The 15692-nt window shown below is 42.2% G+C and overlaps 1 protein-coding gene across 3 annotated transcripts in view; it reads left to right on the forward strand.

Moving 5' to 3' along the window:
- Positions 1-15692, forward strand: part of MEGF10 (multiple EGF like domains 10) — a 195673-nt gene that overhangs the window by 62687 nt on the left and 117294 nt on the right. For 2 of the 3 annotated variants that reach the window (XM_053300099.1, XM_053300098.1), the window contains exons 2-4: positions 5065-5199; positions 9254-9355; positions 10500-10600. In XM_053300099.1, the coding sequence (XP_053156074.1) occupies positions 5084-5199; positions 9254-9355; positions 10500-10600 (319 nt within the window). In that variant the 5' untranslated portion in view covers positions 5065-5083. Of the gene's footprint in view, positions 1-5064; positions 5200-6072; positions 6204-9253; positions 9356-10499; positions 10601-15692 lie in introns of those variants that run through there. The other variant, XM_053300100.1, reaches the window with a different exon arrangement.

Here is a 15692-nt window from a genome sequence, read left to right on the forward strand (position 1 = left end):
TGGAGTTATGTCTGGCTTGTTTGTTTGTTTGTTTGTTTTTTATACCACCTTTCCAAAAATGGCTTAGGGCTGTTTACACAGAGAAATAATAAATAAATAAGATGGATCCCTGTCTCTAAAGGGCTCACAATCTAAAATGAAATGCAAGATAGACACCAGCAACAGTCACTGGAGGTACTGTGCTGGGGTGGATAGGGCCAGTTACTCTCCCCCTGCTAAATAAAGAGAATCACCACATTAAAAGGTGCCTCATTGTTGTCTACATAGGTAAGTTTCTTGTTCAGGAGAGCCTCTGCCAATTGTACACTGAGAATGTTTTCCCACCACAGTCCTCTTAAGGCAGGTTCAGATTGACACAGCCCTGCACACATGCTAACATCAGGGCTGCACCTGCCTGATGAGGACAATAACACACCTGCCTTGATGTCACTGCTACTGAATGTGCCGACATGCTATTGGCACATCCTTGAATTGTAAGAGAGGGATACTCATCTGAATTGACCCTCTACACAAGGTTTTGGAGTGCATGTAGGGGGACAATTCACCTGAAGCAGCCCCAAGTGTTGTTCCATAGCCAGAGCAGCACTGTCTGTTCTGACTGGCTGTGGCTCTTGAGGGCCTTGGGCAGTATTTTGATTCCTCTCTCAGAGTTCATGATGGTCCTGCCTCTCTTTTGAGGTCTCAGATTGCAGGGGAGGGAGTTGTGGCACTCACTGCCTCCTCCTGCCATCTGGCAGCACCAATACTCCCCTTGGTCTAGCCTCTCAATGAAACACCTAAACCCTGCCTGTACCATCCACCTCATCACTGTCCTGCACGACCCTAAATACCTTTATTTTGCCCACAAATCCCTTCAAAGGCCTCCCACTTCCTCCTCCATTTCCTGTCTCCACCCCCATCCTTACCTGATGAACCTCCTTGCTTAGCCACCATTTGGTGTTCCCTGAGCCTAGCTCTTCATATTCTGGGGCCGTCTCAGGCATCAGAATCCCCACCTCACTGCTGTTGTTCACATCACTGATACCCAGCTTCCTCCCTTAGCTTAACAAGCACCACTCACTCTGGCCAAGCCTTGCCTTGCTACAGGGTGGGCCTGAGCGACATCAGGACCACACACCACTCTAATTTCTCCCAATGTTGCTTTCCCTTTTCTGGGCAAGTTAAGCAGAGGGTGTGGTGTGAGGGACTGATGGTGTCTCTGATTATTTCACATGGTTCCCATGTGTATTCATGTATGATGTCTGCATTGGGCCAGTGATGGACTGGTTGTAGTGTTGTGGACTATCTTCTGCTATTTCTGCTTGTCATGTAACCTATTATCTTGGTACCTTTACTGGCAGGTGAGTGAGGTTCAGTAGACAGCTCAGTACCATATATCCCACCTCTACATCTTCTTGCTCTCTCCACCTGGAATCATACTCCAACCTCTCCCTTTTGGGGGGCAGTATGCAACTAGAGGAAATGAGAAGTGTCTAGAGATATACTGTGGATTGTCGATCCACTGATGCCAGGCTTACTGGAGCTGACATGTGGTTGCTGATGTTATGATCCTTTTGGTTATGTTCTCATGGCTAAAATCCCTGCTTCTGCAAGGTCAGGTGCTTCTAAATGATGTACTTCCCTCAAACACTAGGTCTGACATTGTGGAGGGGTTGGTTTCATCTCCTCTAACTTGGGAGCACAGAACTATGCAGTTCCTCTCACTATTTTTCAGACACTATCATTTTTCAAGATCAATTGAGCTTGCAGAGGGAAACAAAACTGAAGTTTCCAATGAAAAACTGTGTTCTCTCCTGTCCCAATTGACTTAACGTGGGAATGGGATAGAAACGACACCACCATGGGGTTCCATTCATTTTGGGGTAGTTTCCTACCTTGTGTTATATATTTATTAATAACATAAATATCATAACTGGTGAGGGGCCATACTTGTGGATATATTGTGTACCAAACTGCAGGTAAGATTATGACAATAAGAGCATAGCTGGGAGTGCAGTGGTTTGCTTGTTTACACTCCTTTACGCAGCTGGAGGTACTAATTTACCCCAAAATCTGGATGAGGGTTAATTTGGCCTGAAACCTATAGAGTGGTTACTAGGTATGTTTAATTTTAGTATTTTGTACTTTATAGATACCAAGAACATACTGAATTATGAAACTTAGAAATCTTTTGTTCCGTACATTGTCAGTGCTGCACTTCCAGGTTTGGGGAATACTTGAGCATTTGTGTTAATACCTGTATATGATTCAGAAATGTATTTCTGCATATTGTAGATAGTAAGAGTTAAATAAACTTTCTACATTTTTGTTGCTAATATAAACACTTTAGCAATGCTAATCAGTTGTACTGATTTTCTGTTTTGATTTTCCTTAATAATTACGCAAAAGATCTAGGATGCAATCAAGTTTTACACTAGGGGGTTCATGCAAATAGTTTAGTTTTTTAAAATATATTAATTTTTTTTGTTAAATGCATTCAAAAGGAAATTTATTGACATTTCAAAAAAGGAAATACAATTTACCTTCATAATCTATTTTAATAAGGAAATAAACAGTTGGAAATTAAATTGCAATTGCACCACCTTTTATTCCTATGTAATGTAACTCACTATAGGGGTGTGCATGAACCATGGTTTGAGCACCAGTTCGGCACCACAGTGAAGGGAGCAGGGAGCGGGAGCTTTAAGAAAGAGGAGAGCAGGTCCTTACCAGCTCTCTGCTGCCCCATGCACATGCTGGTGCCACATGGGGGCACTTGAACTGAGGGCCGCCCCACCAGGAAGCTGTAAGGACCTGCTCTCTTCTTTCTTAAAGCTCCCACTCCCCACTCCCCTCTCCATGGTGCTGAACTGGTGCTCGAACCACAGTTCGTGCACACCCCAACTCACTAACTGCCATAATGTGTTCTTTTAAGATGGCAGTTGTTGATCAAGGAGTTTTCAGAATCTGTTCAGGTTTAGGATTTTTGCTTTAATTGTCCACAACCGCCCCCTTTCATTTTCAGAATATCATCCTCAGTATATTTACTTGATCATTGAATGAAGTACTGATTAAAGCTATTCATTCATCCCTTTATGGTTATCATTCCATTTTGTTTTCAGCTCTAATTTATTTTTATTCATTTTTATTGGTTTCTTATGAAATTAGAAACCAATAAAATATGATTTTAATTTTTTTATTGCAGATGTTGAATTTGTTTTAAGGAAAATTATTTGCATCACTACAAATAGGCTAAAAGAGCAGTATAGCACTTGCCAGAGGTTTTAGAGATGATATATTTGATTTTTTTGAGATGTGTCATTCCATGGTTCTGCATGATTTTGGTAGGTTCTTATGTTCTTGAATAATACATGTTGTCATAGGGAATATGTGAGGAGCAAGTGTCCTTTTAGGCCAAACTAAATACAACAGCAACAGATCCATAACCCTGATTGCTGCAATCACTCAGAAAACAGTTGGAGGGCCCTAAGCTTATGAACAAAAGAGTTCCAAGGGTGAGCAGTGTAGAAACCTCCCCTTGCATGCACCTTGCTTTCCCACAGATACTAGGCACCCTGATATCAATTTTTCATCAGCCAGAATCCTAATAGAAATGAATCTGGCTGGAAGACAAAACATTTGGAGTGTGAAACTGTGTGGAGATAAGGAGCAGGTGAGGATAGCATTCTATATCCCTTATCCATGAAGCTGTGTTGCTCTTTAAATCAGGGCCCTTCCCTGCTTTCTGTGTGATTATGGGTTGTTATGACTAGTTTGGCCCTCAGATATTGGGTTATCACCTAAGGTTTCCTTCTGACAGAAGAAGCTTTTTTCTCCGAAGGAAGGAAACCATTGGATACAAATTATTGTGTTTACTGTATGACAGAGATGACTGATTGGCACGTTATGCAGCAATGCTGTTTGCTGTGGCTATACTGGTATTATATTGGTGTCTCTTGCAATAAACACACAAACTATGAAGGGTAGTCATGTACAAGGAAGCTATGGTCAGTCAGAAACCAATTCATTCAAAAGATCTTTGAGTGACATTCCCTTCAGTACAGCCACCCTTGAAGGTATAATAATCAGCTCTAATTCTGAGATCTGTTCATGATTTCCCTTGGAGAAAAAAAATATTAATTTCCCTTGGAACACAATTATTAATTCTGAATGCCCAGGATAGCTAGTGGAGTGCAGAATGATGAAATGCAAAGTTAAACTGTGTAGCCTAGGTATAGTCAGTTGAATCCAGAGCTGTCGCAGTATTCCTGACAGAGCTGCACAGAGGATTGCATTCTTTATTGGTTATGCTGGTGGAAGCAGGAGCCACAACAGGAAAGTTGTCCCTTGCATATTATACTGTTCTGAATGAGCTGAGCTGGGGTCTTACCAAGGATGGAAGGCATGCTAGAGCATCACAGACCTTGGATAGCTCCAAGTCCAGGGAGCCAGCACCTCAGCTAGAACCAAGAAGAAAGATAATGGGTAACACAACACTAGCAGAATGTTGTACCTGAAGCAGACTGTTGGTTCAGGGAACCACTGGATGAAGCCAATTCCTTCTGCCTGTTGGTTCCTCCTTTCCCTCGGGAAGGCTCTGTGTCTTAAAGGGGCCTTGCTTGATTACATAGGTGCTGGGTCTAGTATTGCAGGGGAACATCTACTAATGGATCTTCGGGAGCCTTCTCTGAGTTAGAGGGCAAAGTCAACACTGTGTCTTTGAGTTGTGGTGGAGATAATGGCTTGTGTTCCCCTTGTTCTCCTGGAGTGGAGAATCTCAGTGGCCTAGGGTCATACATGTTCTGAGTCCTAGATTCTTCCCACCCCGTCTTCTCGCCAGAACTGTCTACTTCATCCCCCAATTGCAGACAACAATTATTGTTGTTATAATAATAACAATTATTGTTATTTTTGCTCACAATTATTGTGCATATAACCATGCCCTCCCCCCCATCTTCTTTATATGAAAGATCATCCTTCAGTATTCTGGGATATCAACAATGTTGTATCAAGGGTAATTTCTGTGTCTTTCTAGGCTGCATGATATCTACAGTTAAATAGTAAATGTATTCTCTCTCCTTACAGGTTTTTTTCTGTTGAAAAGATGGTTCTTTATTTGGATTGGCTTGTTCATTTCCTGCTTGTACTTTTGTATCATTGGATGGACACAACTTTATCCCTAAATCTTGAGGATCCAAATGTGTGTAGCCACTGGGAGAGGTAAGACTTTAATTTTAATATTTTGCTAGTAGTTTATGTTTATTTTAATTAATTTTATTTAAAATATATATTGCATATGTGAAAACAAGTTAGCAACCACATTTATATGTCACTACATGGGGAAAGTGCAAAACTGAGCTTGATATACATACTTGATTCTACGCTGAAATAGATTCATTTCTGGATTAGGAAACAGAAGCCATTATAAATAACAACTACACTAAACATGAAGTATACATTTAATCCAATTAACTCAGTGGGGGGAATCTACATATTCAGCGTATAATTAGCCCTATTGGAAGCCATCCAGGTATAATTATGGTGCTTTTTTATCTATATTAAAACTTGTTGGCTTAATTATTTTCTTATTTGAGGGGGCAAGGTAGAGAATTCAGAAATGCACCATGTATAGCTATAATTTCAGTGCAGTATGTCATTCATGTTAATGGAGTGGGCAGTTCTTTGGATACAAAAGCGTCATGTGTGCATGAGTTACCCTATTCCTGATGGGGAAATAACTTTCAGGAGTACTAGAAGGGCATTTAGGTGCTCATGAATACAAAAAGCTTGCAAGGCTGGAGTAATTATTTAGCACAGTAGCAAAGCACAAAACCAGAAGCTATTATCACTCTTGTTTCATTTTCATTCATATATGTGGTTGTGGTTTTTAAACAAAATTTAGCCCCTTGAGGAATTTGCTGTGCAGGACAGAAATGTAGTCAGTAGTATAAGTCCAGAGTATCCTTTACAAAAATAAATAGAAAAATCTGCTGGATTTTTACCCCAACATATAAAACAACAACAGATTTATTTAGTGGTTACTTCTAAATATAGTCATCTTTCATCTGTCTCCCATATTCAAGGGTGTGGCAGGAAGAACATAGAAAACCACCATCTGGAAAGTTATCATAATACTTGCAGTTCTACTGGAATAGATGGTAGGACACTCAAGTAAATCAGAATCATCTTCTTGTTGCTATAACTGGCAATCCTACATGTTTTAGGTAAAATATTCGCCTACTAATGACAGAGTAATTGCAAAAGAATGGAAATAATAGAATAAATTTAGAAAGTTGCTGATAACATTGCTGCAATCCTATCCACATTTAACTGGGAGTAAATCCTATTGAACTGGGATATACTGCCCATATTGTCATATGCTTAGGCTGTACTTTAGTTATTGTAAATTGCACTTACTTTGGGCAGTCAAAAACAGCTGGAATAGATAGCAGGGTTGTGATTGCATGTGATTGTACTTGCTGTCTGGAGGCTATTATTAGACTTTGAATTATTCTAGTTGTTATATTTTAGAACATGGTTATTGAGGTTCGTCCAGATAAGTTTGAAATGGACAAAACGTTAGACACTTCACAAAGATGAAATATTTCAATTATTCTATTTTAAATCTATGAACCAATGTTATTTTTACAACTCAGATTTTTTCAGATTTGAAGGCACTGTTTTCAGAGGAAGAATATTTTAAGATAAAGTTTTGTGTGCCATCTCACTATAGCTTTGCAGTTGCCATGTTAAGGAAAAGGACATTAAAATCTAATTAAGATTCATGTGAACTGCCAACTGTGCAAATAAACTGAGACCCTCTAGCTCATGATAAATTTATACTGTTTATAAGGGTTACCCACCACTGGATTAGAGCTATTAGGAGACTGACATATTGATGAAAGCAAAAGAAAACACCTTGAGGCTATTCTGACTATCACCAGAAAGTGGGCTAAGGGAGCCTAGCCCGTTTTCTGGTGCTTGTTGGAACCACCGGGCTCACGGGCGAACCCAGTGGCTCCAAGGCAGCTAGCCTGCCTCAATCCTCCTCCCCTTGAATGAGGTTAACGGAGCAAGTGTTCCACTGCGGTGCATGGTGACACACGAGTAGACCCCCGGCTAAGAGACTACAAGCAGCCTCCCGGTTCTGGGGGTCCCTCCAGAATGCTCCGCATGTTTACATGGGGCATCGTGGGACTTCCGGGGCCCAAGTGGCCCCCGATCCCCACAGACCCCATTGGGAGAGCTACGCCCATTCTCCCTGCAAACCACCACGAGGTGCTTCACACCATTTGCGTGAAGTGCCTCATTATCTGAGAAGGTGGGAAATCTCCTCAGTTGATGCTGGCAGAATGTAAACAAGAACATACAGAAGCTGTTCTCACAATACAAGCTGTCTGCTCATAGGCTCCCGTCTGCTCCAGAATAGGGTATCCTGATGTTTTTACCTGGCATTTTACCAAGGTAAAATGAACCTGTGGTTCATTTTACCTTGGTAGGGGATCGTGTGAATGAGCACCCCTAGGCAAAAAGGCTTCCACCAGGCCTACCACCCTTTCCGGCAGCAAACTGGGGGGGGGGGTGGAGCGGCCATGCTGAGCGCAGTGGCTGCTTTAATGAGAACAGCCATTGCACTCATGGCACAGAGCACTCTGGGATGCAAGAGTGGGAAGTCCTCCTGCTCCCAGCTTTTGCCTTCACCATGCCACCACTTGTGTGGGCCCGTCGTGTTCTTTGTGAAGGCAAAGAAGATGACGCTCATCTGCTGGGGAAGGCAGACAAGCTCTTGCCTTCCCTGCAGACCCCCCACAGAAGCAATGAGGTCGTGAGAATGACCTCACAGGATTAATCATGTCAAATATATGAAAGTGTACCATTCGCACAGTTTACAATATGTTTACACAATCCGAGGCTTACCTATTATATGAAGAAAGCTTCTCTAGTTTCAGTCAGGGCCAAACTAGACAAGACATTAACTACATCATCTTCTAGACAGGGTTTTATATTTACTCACAAGTAGAAGCCATGTGAGAGCAAGATTTTGATTGAAACCGTGGTGTGGAGACAAGGACATTTAACCTCTGCTATTTTTTCACCAAAAATGGTGCTCATGTAGCCATTGTCATAAATCACACTTTCAGGCTTAGGGGTGGGATTTTTTGAGATATTGCATAGAGGTAAAGGGTTAACCAGTTCCTAACTTCATGACATTATCTCAGTCCAAATCATGGCCTTATACAGTTGTTACTTGCAAATACTCATAATGTCACATCCAGTTTGTCCCTCATTGGTAGAGCAAATGCTTTGCTTTCAGAAAATCCCAGTTTCAATCCTTGGCATCTGCAGGTAGTAATGGAAAGAACTCTTGCCTGTAATCCTTGAGAGCTGATGCCAGTAAGAATAGACAATACTGAACTAGATGAATTAAAAGCTTGACTCACCACAAGGCAGCTTCATATGTTCATGGCTGAGTGGTAGAAGGTCTCAGGTTCAGTCCCTGGCATATTCATGTGAGACTGGAAAGGATGCTGTAAAAAACCCTGAAGAGCTGCCGCTGGTCAGTGTAGACAATATTGAGCTAGAAAGATCAATGATATGACTCGGTATAAGGCAGTTACCTACATCCATGTGATTAAAAGTATCCTAATGTTTCCCCACCAGAATAATAACAATAATAAACTTTGTTAGCTGCCCCATAACAAACCTGGGTGGGTCACAACAATAGTGCTAGCATTCACTTACAATCTCCACTTGGGTAACCTTACATCTCCATTTCTCTTCCACCATTTTTTTCAGTTTAGCTTTAAACCGGGGCATAGGGAGGGCATAGGCGGCCTGTGTTCTCATGTGGGCGCGGCACGCTCCCTTCCTTGAGGTGGTGCACACACTCTCCTGGTGGCGGCAGCAGTGGCGGCCTCCCCACCTCCCACCCATAGCAACGACATGCTCCTACCAGCCATGTGGGATGCCACTGGAGGTGGGCAGGAAGTGGCAGTGGACTGCAGGAGGGCACCATTGGGCATGGGCAGTGTGGCAGGTGGCACCACTAGGAGAAGAATGGTGTCAGCAGCATGGCAGCAGGCAGCAAGAGTGCAGCAGCCCCAGGAGTAGTTGGCAAGTGGGAGAGGGGAGGGGAGCAAGGTGGCCCCTGAGATGAGTGAAGCTGCCCTAGAGGCAGGCCAGCATGGGTTCTTGGGACCTGTGTACCCTATTATAGCTCCATCCTGGCTTCAATAGTGTACATACTGAATAATTTCTTTTTGTTTCTATTCAGTTATTCTGTTACAGTGCAAGAATCCTATCCACATCCTTTTGATCAAATTTACTACACCAGCTGTACAGACATATTGAACTGGTTTAAATGCACACGACACAGGTGATTTTTTTATTTTAAAAAACTGTTTTCAGAATGCTTTGTTATAGTGAGCCTTTGTGAGAAATTAAAGATATTGAAGGTTGTTTTTTTCCATGTTGGGTTTTTTAAAATGTTTTAAATTTTATTCTACATTTAACTATTTTTCTTTAACTGAACCAACCTACACTGCAAATTGAGGTCAGGATGGGTGCAAACCATTGTATGTGGACATGTGGGTGCTCATGTGTATACATTATTTTCAGAAAAAACTTGAGATCTCTAAGCCTCTGACATGCACTCTGTGTATCTTTCAAAGGAAGATTTGAATGCAGAACATTGTGTGATGCATACCAGTATGAAAAGATCTTCCTTTCAAGTCCTCTAAACCTGCAGAGCGGTATAATATCGATGCAGGACTGTATTCTGTTTTTATGACCTAAGAACAGAAATCTATCAAGTATTTCTTTAGCACAATTGCCTCACATGTCAGTGGGGCTTGTTGTGTAGGGCATGATTAGGGAATACAGCCTTCAGCAAAAGATCATTCTTCTAGATCATTTCTCTTTTATGCTTCTTATTGATCAGTGCAGAAAAAAGGGCACCTTGTGTTACTTTTTGCATAGTTTTGTATTCTGTTTTGTTCTGATTGTCCAATTCATGACTGAGAATAGTTATGTATACAGTACCTGGAAGTTAACTGTTGTTTTGAATTTCTATCAACTAATGGTGGGGAGAGGAAAAAGATGTAGGTCACAATGCAGCACCAGATTAGACATGCTTAAGATTACTGAATCAAGTAGTATTCACCATTGTCCTTAGTACAGAACAGGAGGAGACCATCATCTGGAACAGGAGACCTGGAACAGGAGTAAGCACTCATTATTCCTAAGGAGAGCACCCCCTTTCTAGACTAAGGATTAAGTGTACCTAAATGCTGAATTAATTCTGTGTTCGCTCTTCACCTTAATCTCAGCCCACCTGGTTCTGAATAATCTTTGCCTTATTTTTGTTTACCTCTCAAAGGCTAAACTAGTTTTGGACATGTCTGAGCACTCACATAGGAATCACTAATACTAATATTTGACTACTAGTTTTATTTTTGTATCTTGACTTAAATATCAGTCCATTTTCAAGTTAAACATTTTACATTTATGTGTTTTCATAGAATTAGTTACCGTACTGCCTACAGACATGGAGAAAAAACAATGTACAGACGGAAATCCCAGTGTTGCCCTGGATTTTATGAAAGCAGAGAAATGTGCATCCGTACGTAAATTTATCTTCATTACTATCACATCAGTTGTTGGATTTTCTTCTCTCTATTTAAGTAAACAGGATTTCAGTTTAGGTGCAACTCCACTTGCATGTGCTCATTGGTGAGCATCATCACCAAGAACAGGAGGGAAAAGAAACATTATCTGAGAACTCAAATGTATCTTTGAAAAAGGGCAGTGGTGGCTGGTGAGATGGTTCACTGCCAGGATTTGCTGGCTGTCACTTAGAGAAAATTAGTCCGGAGAGGAAAGTACGTTATGCTGATAACCCTCATGAGGTAGTGGTAAAGGTAAAGGGTGCTTTACATCTGCACACTGCAAGGGTACTGTTGCTTATTGCTAGCACAGTGCTGACTAAGATGTCACATCAGTGCCTCCCCATGGTTTCTGTTAAGGATGGCCTTTCCTCTCTCTCCTTGATCAGTCTTCAGAGCTGACCATCAATGCCCACCAGAGACCTGCCTCAGCAACTGCTGCTGAAGGAAGGTGGTGTACATTTGCTTGTAATAAGAGCCTTTTTCCCAGCTAAAGAAAATACTGATTTTGTTTTAATTACAAAAGTGAAAGCAGGCCTTCAGTGATTGCAGATACATATTGTTATTGAAACGACATCCATCCTGGCAGGTATGTAGAAAGCCACCCAGTGGCCTGGGTGAAACACTGTGGCAGCCCCAGCCATGCCCCCTCTGTCTTACATCAGTCACAGGGATGTGGCCATATGCGGAAATGGAGCTGCATGCAGGGCTCCATTTTGGAGAGGTTTCAGCCAGTGCTGCGCTTCCAGCCTGTCCGGGAACTTCTCTTCCTGCCTTTGCAGGCAGAGAGAGGTCATCTCAGCCATGCTAGGAGCACAGCACTGGCTGGATTCTATTTCCAAACGTGGTGCCCTCCCCCCGTTTGCTAGCATTGCCACAACCCCTGAGTCTGATGTCAGACACAGGTGCGTCTGATGTCAGATGCACGGGGTGTGGCTGGGGTGGCAGGGGCTGCCACTGGCAGCCTGGACAGAAGCTGCCAGCATCCTTGCTACCCCACTGGCTGCTCAGCTCCATTTTTGAGAAGCTTCAGCCATTGCTGGGTGGGAGTTACAGCATAGCTGGGAGCATCTTTCCCTCCCTGGAAAGGCAGAGAGACACACTGACAGTCAGGCTGGGAACCCAGTGCTGGTTGAAGCTTCTCACAATGGAGCCGCACAACTCTTTTTGTGAGAAGCTTCCGCCAGCCCTGGGTTCCCAGCCTGGCTGGGAAGTGTGTCTTCCTTTCCAGGCAGGGAAAGGTTAGGCTGGAAATCCAGCGATGGCTGAAGTGCCTTGCAAACAGGGCTGTGCGGCTCTTTTTCCGCATATGGCCATGCCCATGTGTCTGACATCAGATACAGAGGGTGTGGCTTGGGCACCAGAGGCAGCTCCAGGGAAGTTCAGGCCTGGGTTCTTTGGATCTGTCTGCACAATGGTGACTCTGCCCCTGCATCCTGGCATATCTAGCTGTTCTCACACATGCACACCTTCCAGTTCAGCAGCAGTTTACATGACTGGAAGCTCCAGCAAACCCGGAACTTTTGCTGATTTCTCCCATGTGATTCACTGCATGTATGGCGTGAGATAGGCATGCATGCTGACATCCTGATTAACAAAGCAGCAGTGCAATGGGAGAAGTATCAGTGTAGCACCAGTGTTCTTTGAGAATTCCAGAATAACCCAGCACGTGTGTGTGTGTGTGTGTGTGTGTGTGTGTGTGTGTTTGAATTTTTCCTCTGGAAGTCCACTATGCCAGTTGAAAATGAGACCCTGAAGTTCATGTCCCTTCACTTCCAGGAGAAGGGGCCATCATTGAAATTTGCCCCCACTGCTGAGCCAGCAGTGGAGCTGAGTTAGTTGAATTCTTTAGAAGCACCGGTGCTTCTGCCATAACACCAGTATTTCATTAGTCAGGATGTCGACCAGGGGTGTAACTATAATTGAGCAAGTAGGTTCAAAGAACCCTGGCCCCCCAGCTCCTGAGGGACCCCCAGCTCCACCCCCCCTATTTTCTTCATTATCTTCCTCACTCCAAAGGGCTGCCAGGGAGAGGGGCGAACACAGGCCCCCTCTCACCTAGTTTAGTTATTTTTATTTATTCGCTTTCTATACCACCCTTCTAAAAATGGCTCAGGGTGGTTGACACAGAGAAATAATAAATAAATAAGATAGATCCCTGCCCCGAAAGGGCTCACAATCTAAAAAGAAACGTAAGATAGACACCAGCAATAGTCACTGGAGGTACTGTGCTGGGAGTAGACAGGACCAGTTACTCTCCCCCTGCTAAATAAAGAGAATCACCACTTTAAAGAGGTGCATCTTTGCCAGGTTAGCAGGGGTTATGCTCCTGATGTCGGCCACTGTTTTTAACATGAAAGAAAATGTCAAGCTTAGGTGGGAACTCTCATGAAGCTTTGGACTGGACTGATTATGCCAATAAGAGAGGGAGAAGTAGGCAAAAGTATTTCATTGTGACTTTTTATCCAGTATGTTGTTTGAAATGAGGAATAATCTTGTTGGTGATTGCAGTAAGCACTGATACCTGAAAAGCATATTAACTTTCCACAGCTGAAAGTGTTTTTTATTCATTATTTTATTCATTATTTCAATTACTTATGCTAATTTCCACACATAGACCATTAAGAAACAATTTACTGTCTGGATTAGAGGTTCTAAGAATATGCTAGATGACAACGGTTTTAGTCCTTGGATAACATAGAAGCATTTTTATGGCAGTTATCCTGAACATTTCAGCAATAACATCAATATTTAGATGCCTTCCTATCACAGTTTGAAAGTGATCATTTTTGAAGTGAAATAATTCTGAAGTACGTGTGTAAGTTTTTATGTATGTATGTATGTATGTATGTATGTATGTATGTATGTATGTATATATGTTTTACAATGACAGTTAAGTTTAGTTTTGCAGTTAAAACTGCCACACTGGGATGTTTTTTAGTCTGAACACTTAGACTGAAATCCTGATAACAATTTGGGGTGTGTGTATGTGAATGAATGAGAGAGAGAGAGAGGACTTGAAGGTACTGAGGACTGAAAGTAAAGAGACAGGACTGCAGGTACTATGCTTGAATTGCAAATAAACTTCTATCCAGATATTTGTAAGATCCCAAAGAAATGCATCCTAAAGCAGCAACACCTTCATTTTTTTGTAATCCGGATTCTAAATGTCTATCCGTAGTAGAACTTCCATTGCAGATGTTTTTGGGGCTCCCGTGTCTGCCTGCCCTCTTATAACCAAGCAGGTTAGGCTGTAATTTTAAAAATGCTGTGGTTTAAGGCACTTTCCCTGAATTCTTCTTCCTTAGAAGTGCCAATGCTGATGGATGCATAATATTTCTGACCGACAGCTCCAGTTGGCAGTTGTAAGTTCCTGTCTAGCATCTCTGGTGCCAGGATTAGAAGAGCCTCTGATTATTTCTTCAGCTGTCAGTCAGCCAGGAAGATTCTAGTGTGCAAGATTAAAGTGGGCAGTAGCTGTCTCAGGCACTGAAGAACAAAACTATGGCCTCTGCTTGCAGGGGAGGAGATGGAGATGAATGTCTTGAATTCCATGAGTGTTGGCCTTGAGATGGACACGGCAAAAGGGATGATATTCAAAGCTCAGTCTTTCTCACACTTATAGTTTTGACATTTTAGTGTTTGCTCTTTTTATTTAATTCATATTTTTACTGCTTTTGCTTTTGCTATTGTTTTGTTGTAGTGAAGGGGGGATGAGGTTTCACTATTTTTCTGAATAAAATCCTGCAGCTTCTATTTAAAACAACAAGGAGAAGATTCATAGGGATAAATGATGCATTTATATTTATAAATGCTTGTATTTATAAAGATAAATGACACATTTATCCTTATGTCTAGTTTGATTTTTTTTAAATGCAGGAGTATGTAATATAGAGGGTTAGGTTTTCTGTCTTCTGTCTAAAGGGCATATTAACTGGCATAACCCTGGGTTATCAACAGAATAATGATGATTGCCACATTAATGTCAAGTCACTACATGGTAAATATGACCTGAAAATAGATTAAATTTACCATACTTTTTGCATTAATGATGTAACCCTGTTGATGCAATCTCCTTGATCAAGAACTATGTGACAATGTGTATGTAAGGCATTTATGTGGGGTCAGGGGCATACCAAGGTTGGAGTGGGCCCAGAGACGAGATTTTAAAATGGGCCCCTCACTGCCTTCCTCTCCTTCTCCCGGCCCGATGTCTATGCATGATCCAGCCAATGTTAAGCACTTTTACATATCAATTTCAACAGAAGTTAAAGTAAGCCTTTAACAATTAGCTGAAATAAATTGATGTACTTGATTTTTACAAGCTCATGCTTTTTGTTTTAGCAATGTTTGAGAAACATATTTTCCTAAATAATTTCCTGTCTTTTAAGACATTATTTCTGAACACTAAAAAACTAGTATTTAATATACCTGCCATAAAATAGAAATAATGGAGAGGATTGTCTCAGTGTGCTTTCACAGACTGAGGTAAAGACACATTCTGCACCTACAGTTCAAACATAAAACCTACATTAGTTACCTCCCATATGTGGTTTTATAATGCCTCTACCACTTTTTAATCAGACATTAACATTCCTACAATAGCCCAATAAAGGTTTGATGACCAGAATAGTCCCCCCCCCACTAATTAACTGAGGTCTCATACTAACTGAGGAGTTAGGCTCCATGTCTCTACTCACAAACACATATACACCAGCTGCCCTCATAGTGTTGGCGGCTTGATCCTGCACACAGCTCCCTGCCTACGAACTGCCTCCTGGAGGACCCTAGTGTTACTTACAGGTGGCGAGTCCTCATCTCTCTAGCTGAGCCAGACGTGTGCTGAGAGGAAGCGCCAAACTCAAAACATGACCAAGAATGAAACGCTCCCCCGCCGCCCCAAGTTCATTAACAAGCAGGGAGCAGAAGCAAGCAAGGAAGAGTAGGCGTTTACAAGAGTTGGCCGGGGGATTGATTTAGGCTCTCTGCCCTCAAGTGGGATTCTGCTCTGCTTGGGAGGACAACAAGGGCAGGGTTAAAGGGAAAGGT

Source organism: Hemicordylus capensis, chromosome 2 (genome assembly GCF_027244095.1).
Source record: "Hemicordylus capensis ecotype Gifberg chromosome 2, rHemCap1.1.pri, whole genome shotgun sequence".
NCBI classification, from domain to species: domain Eukaryota; kingdom Metazoa; phylum Chordata; class Lepidosauria; order Squamata; family Cordylidae; genus Hemicordylus; species Hemicordylus capensis.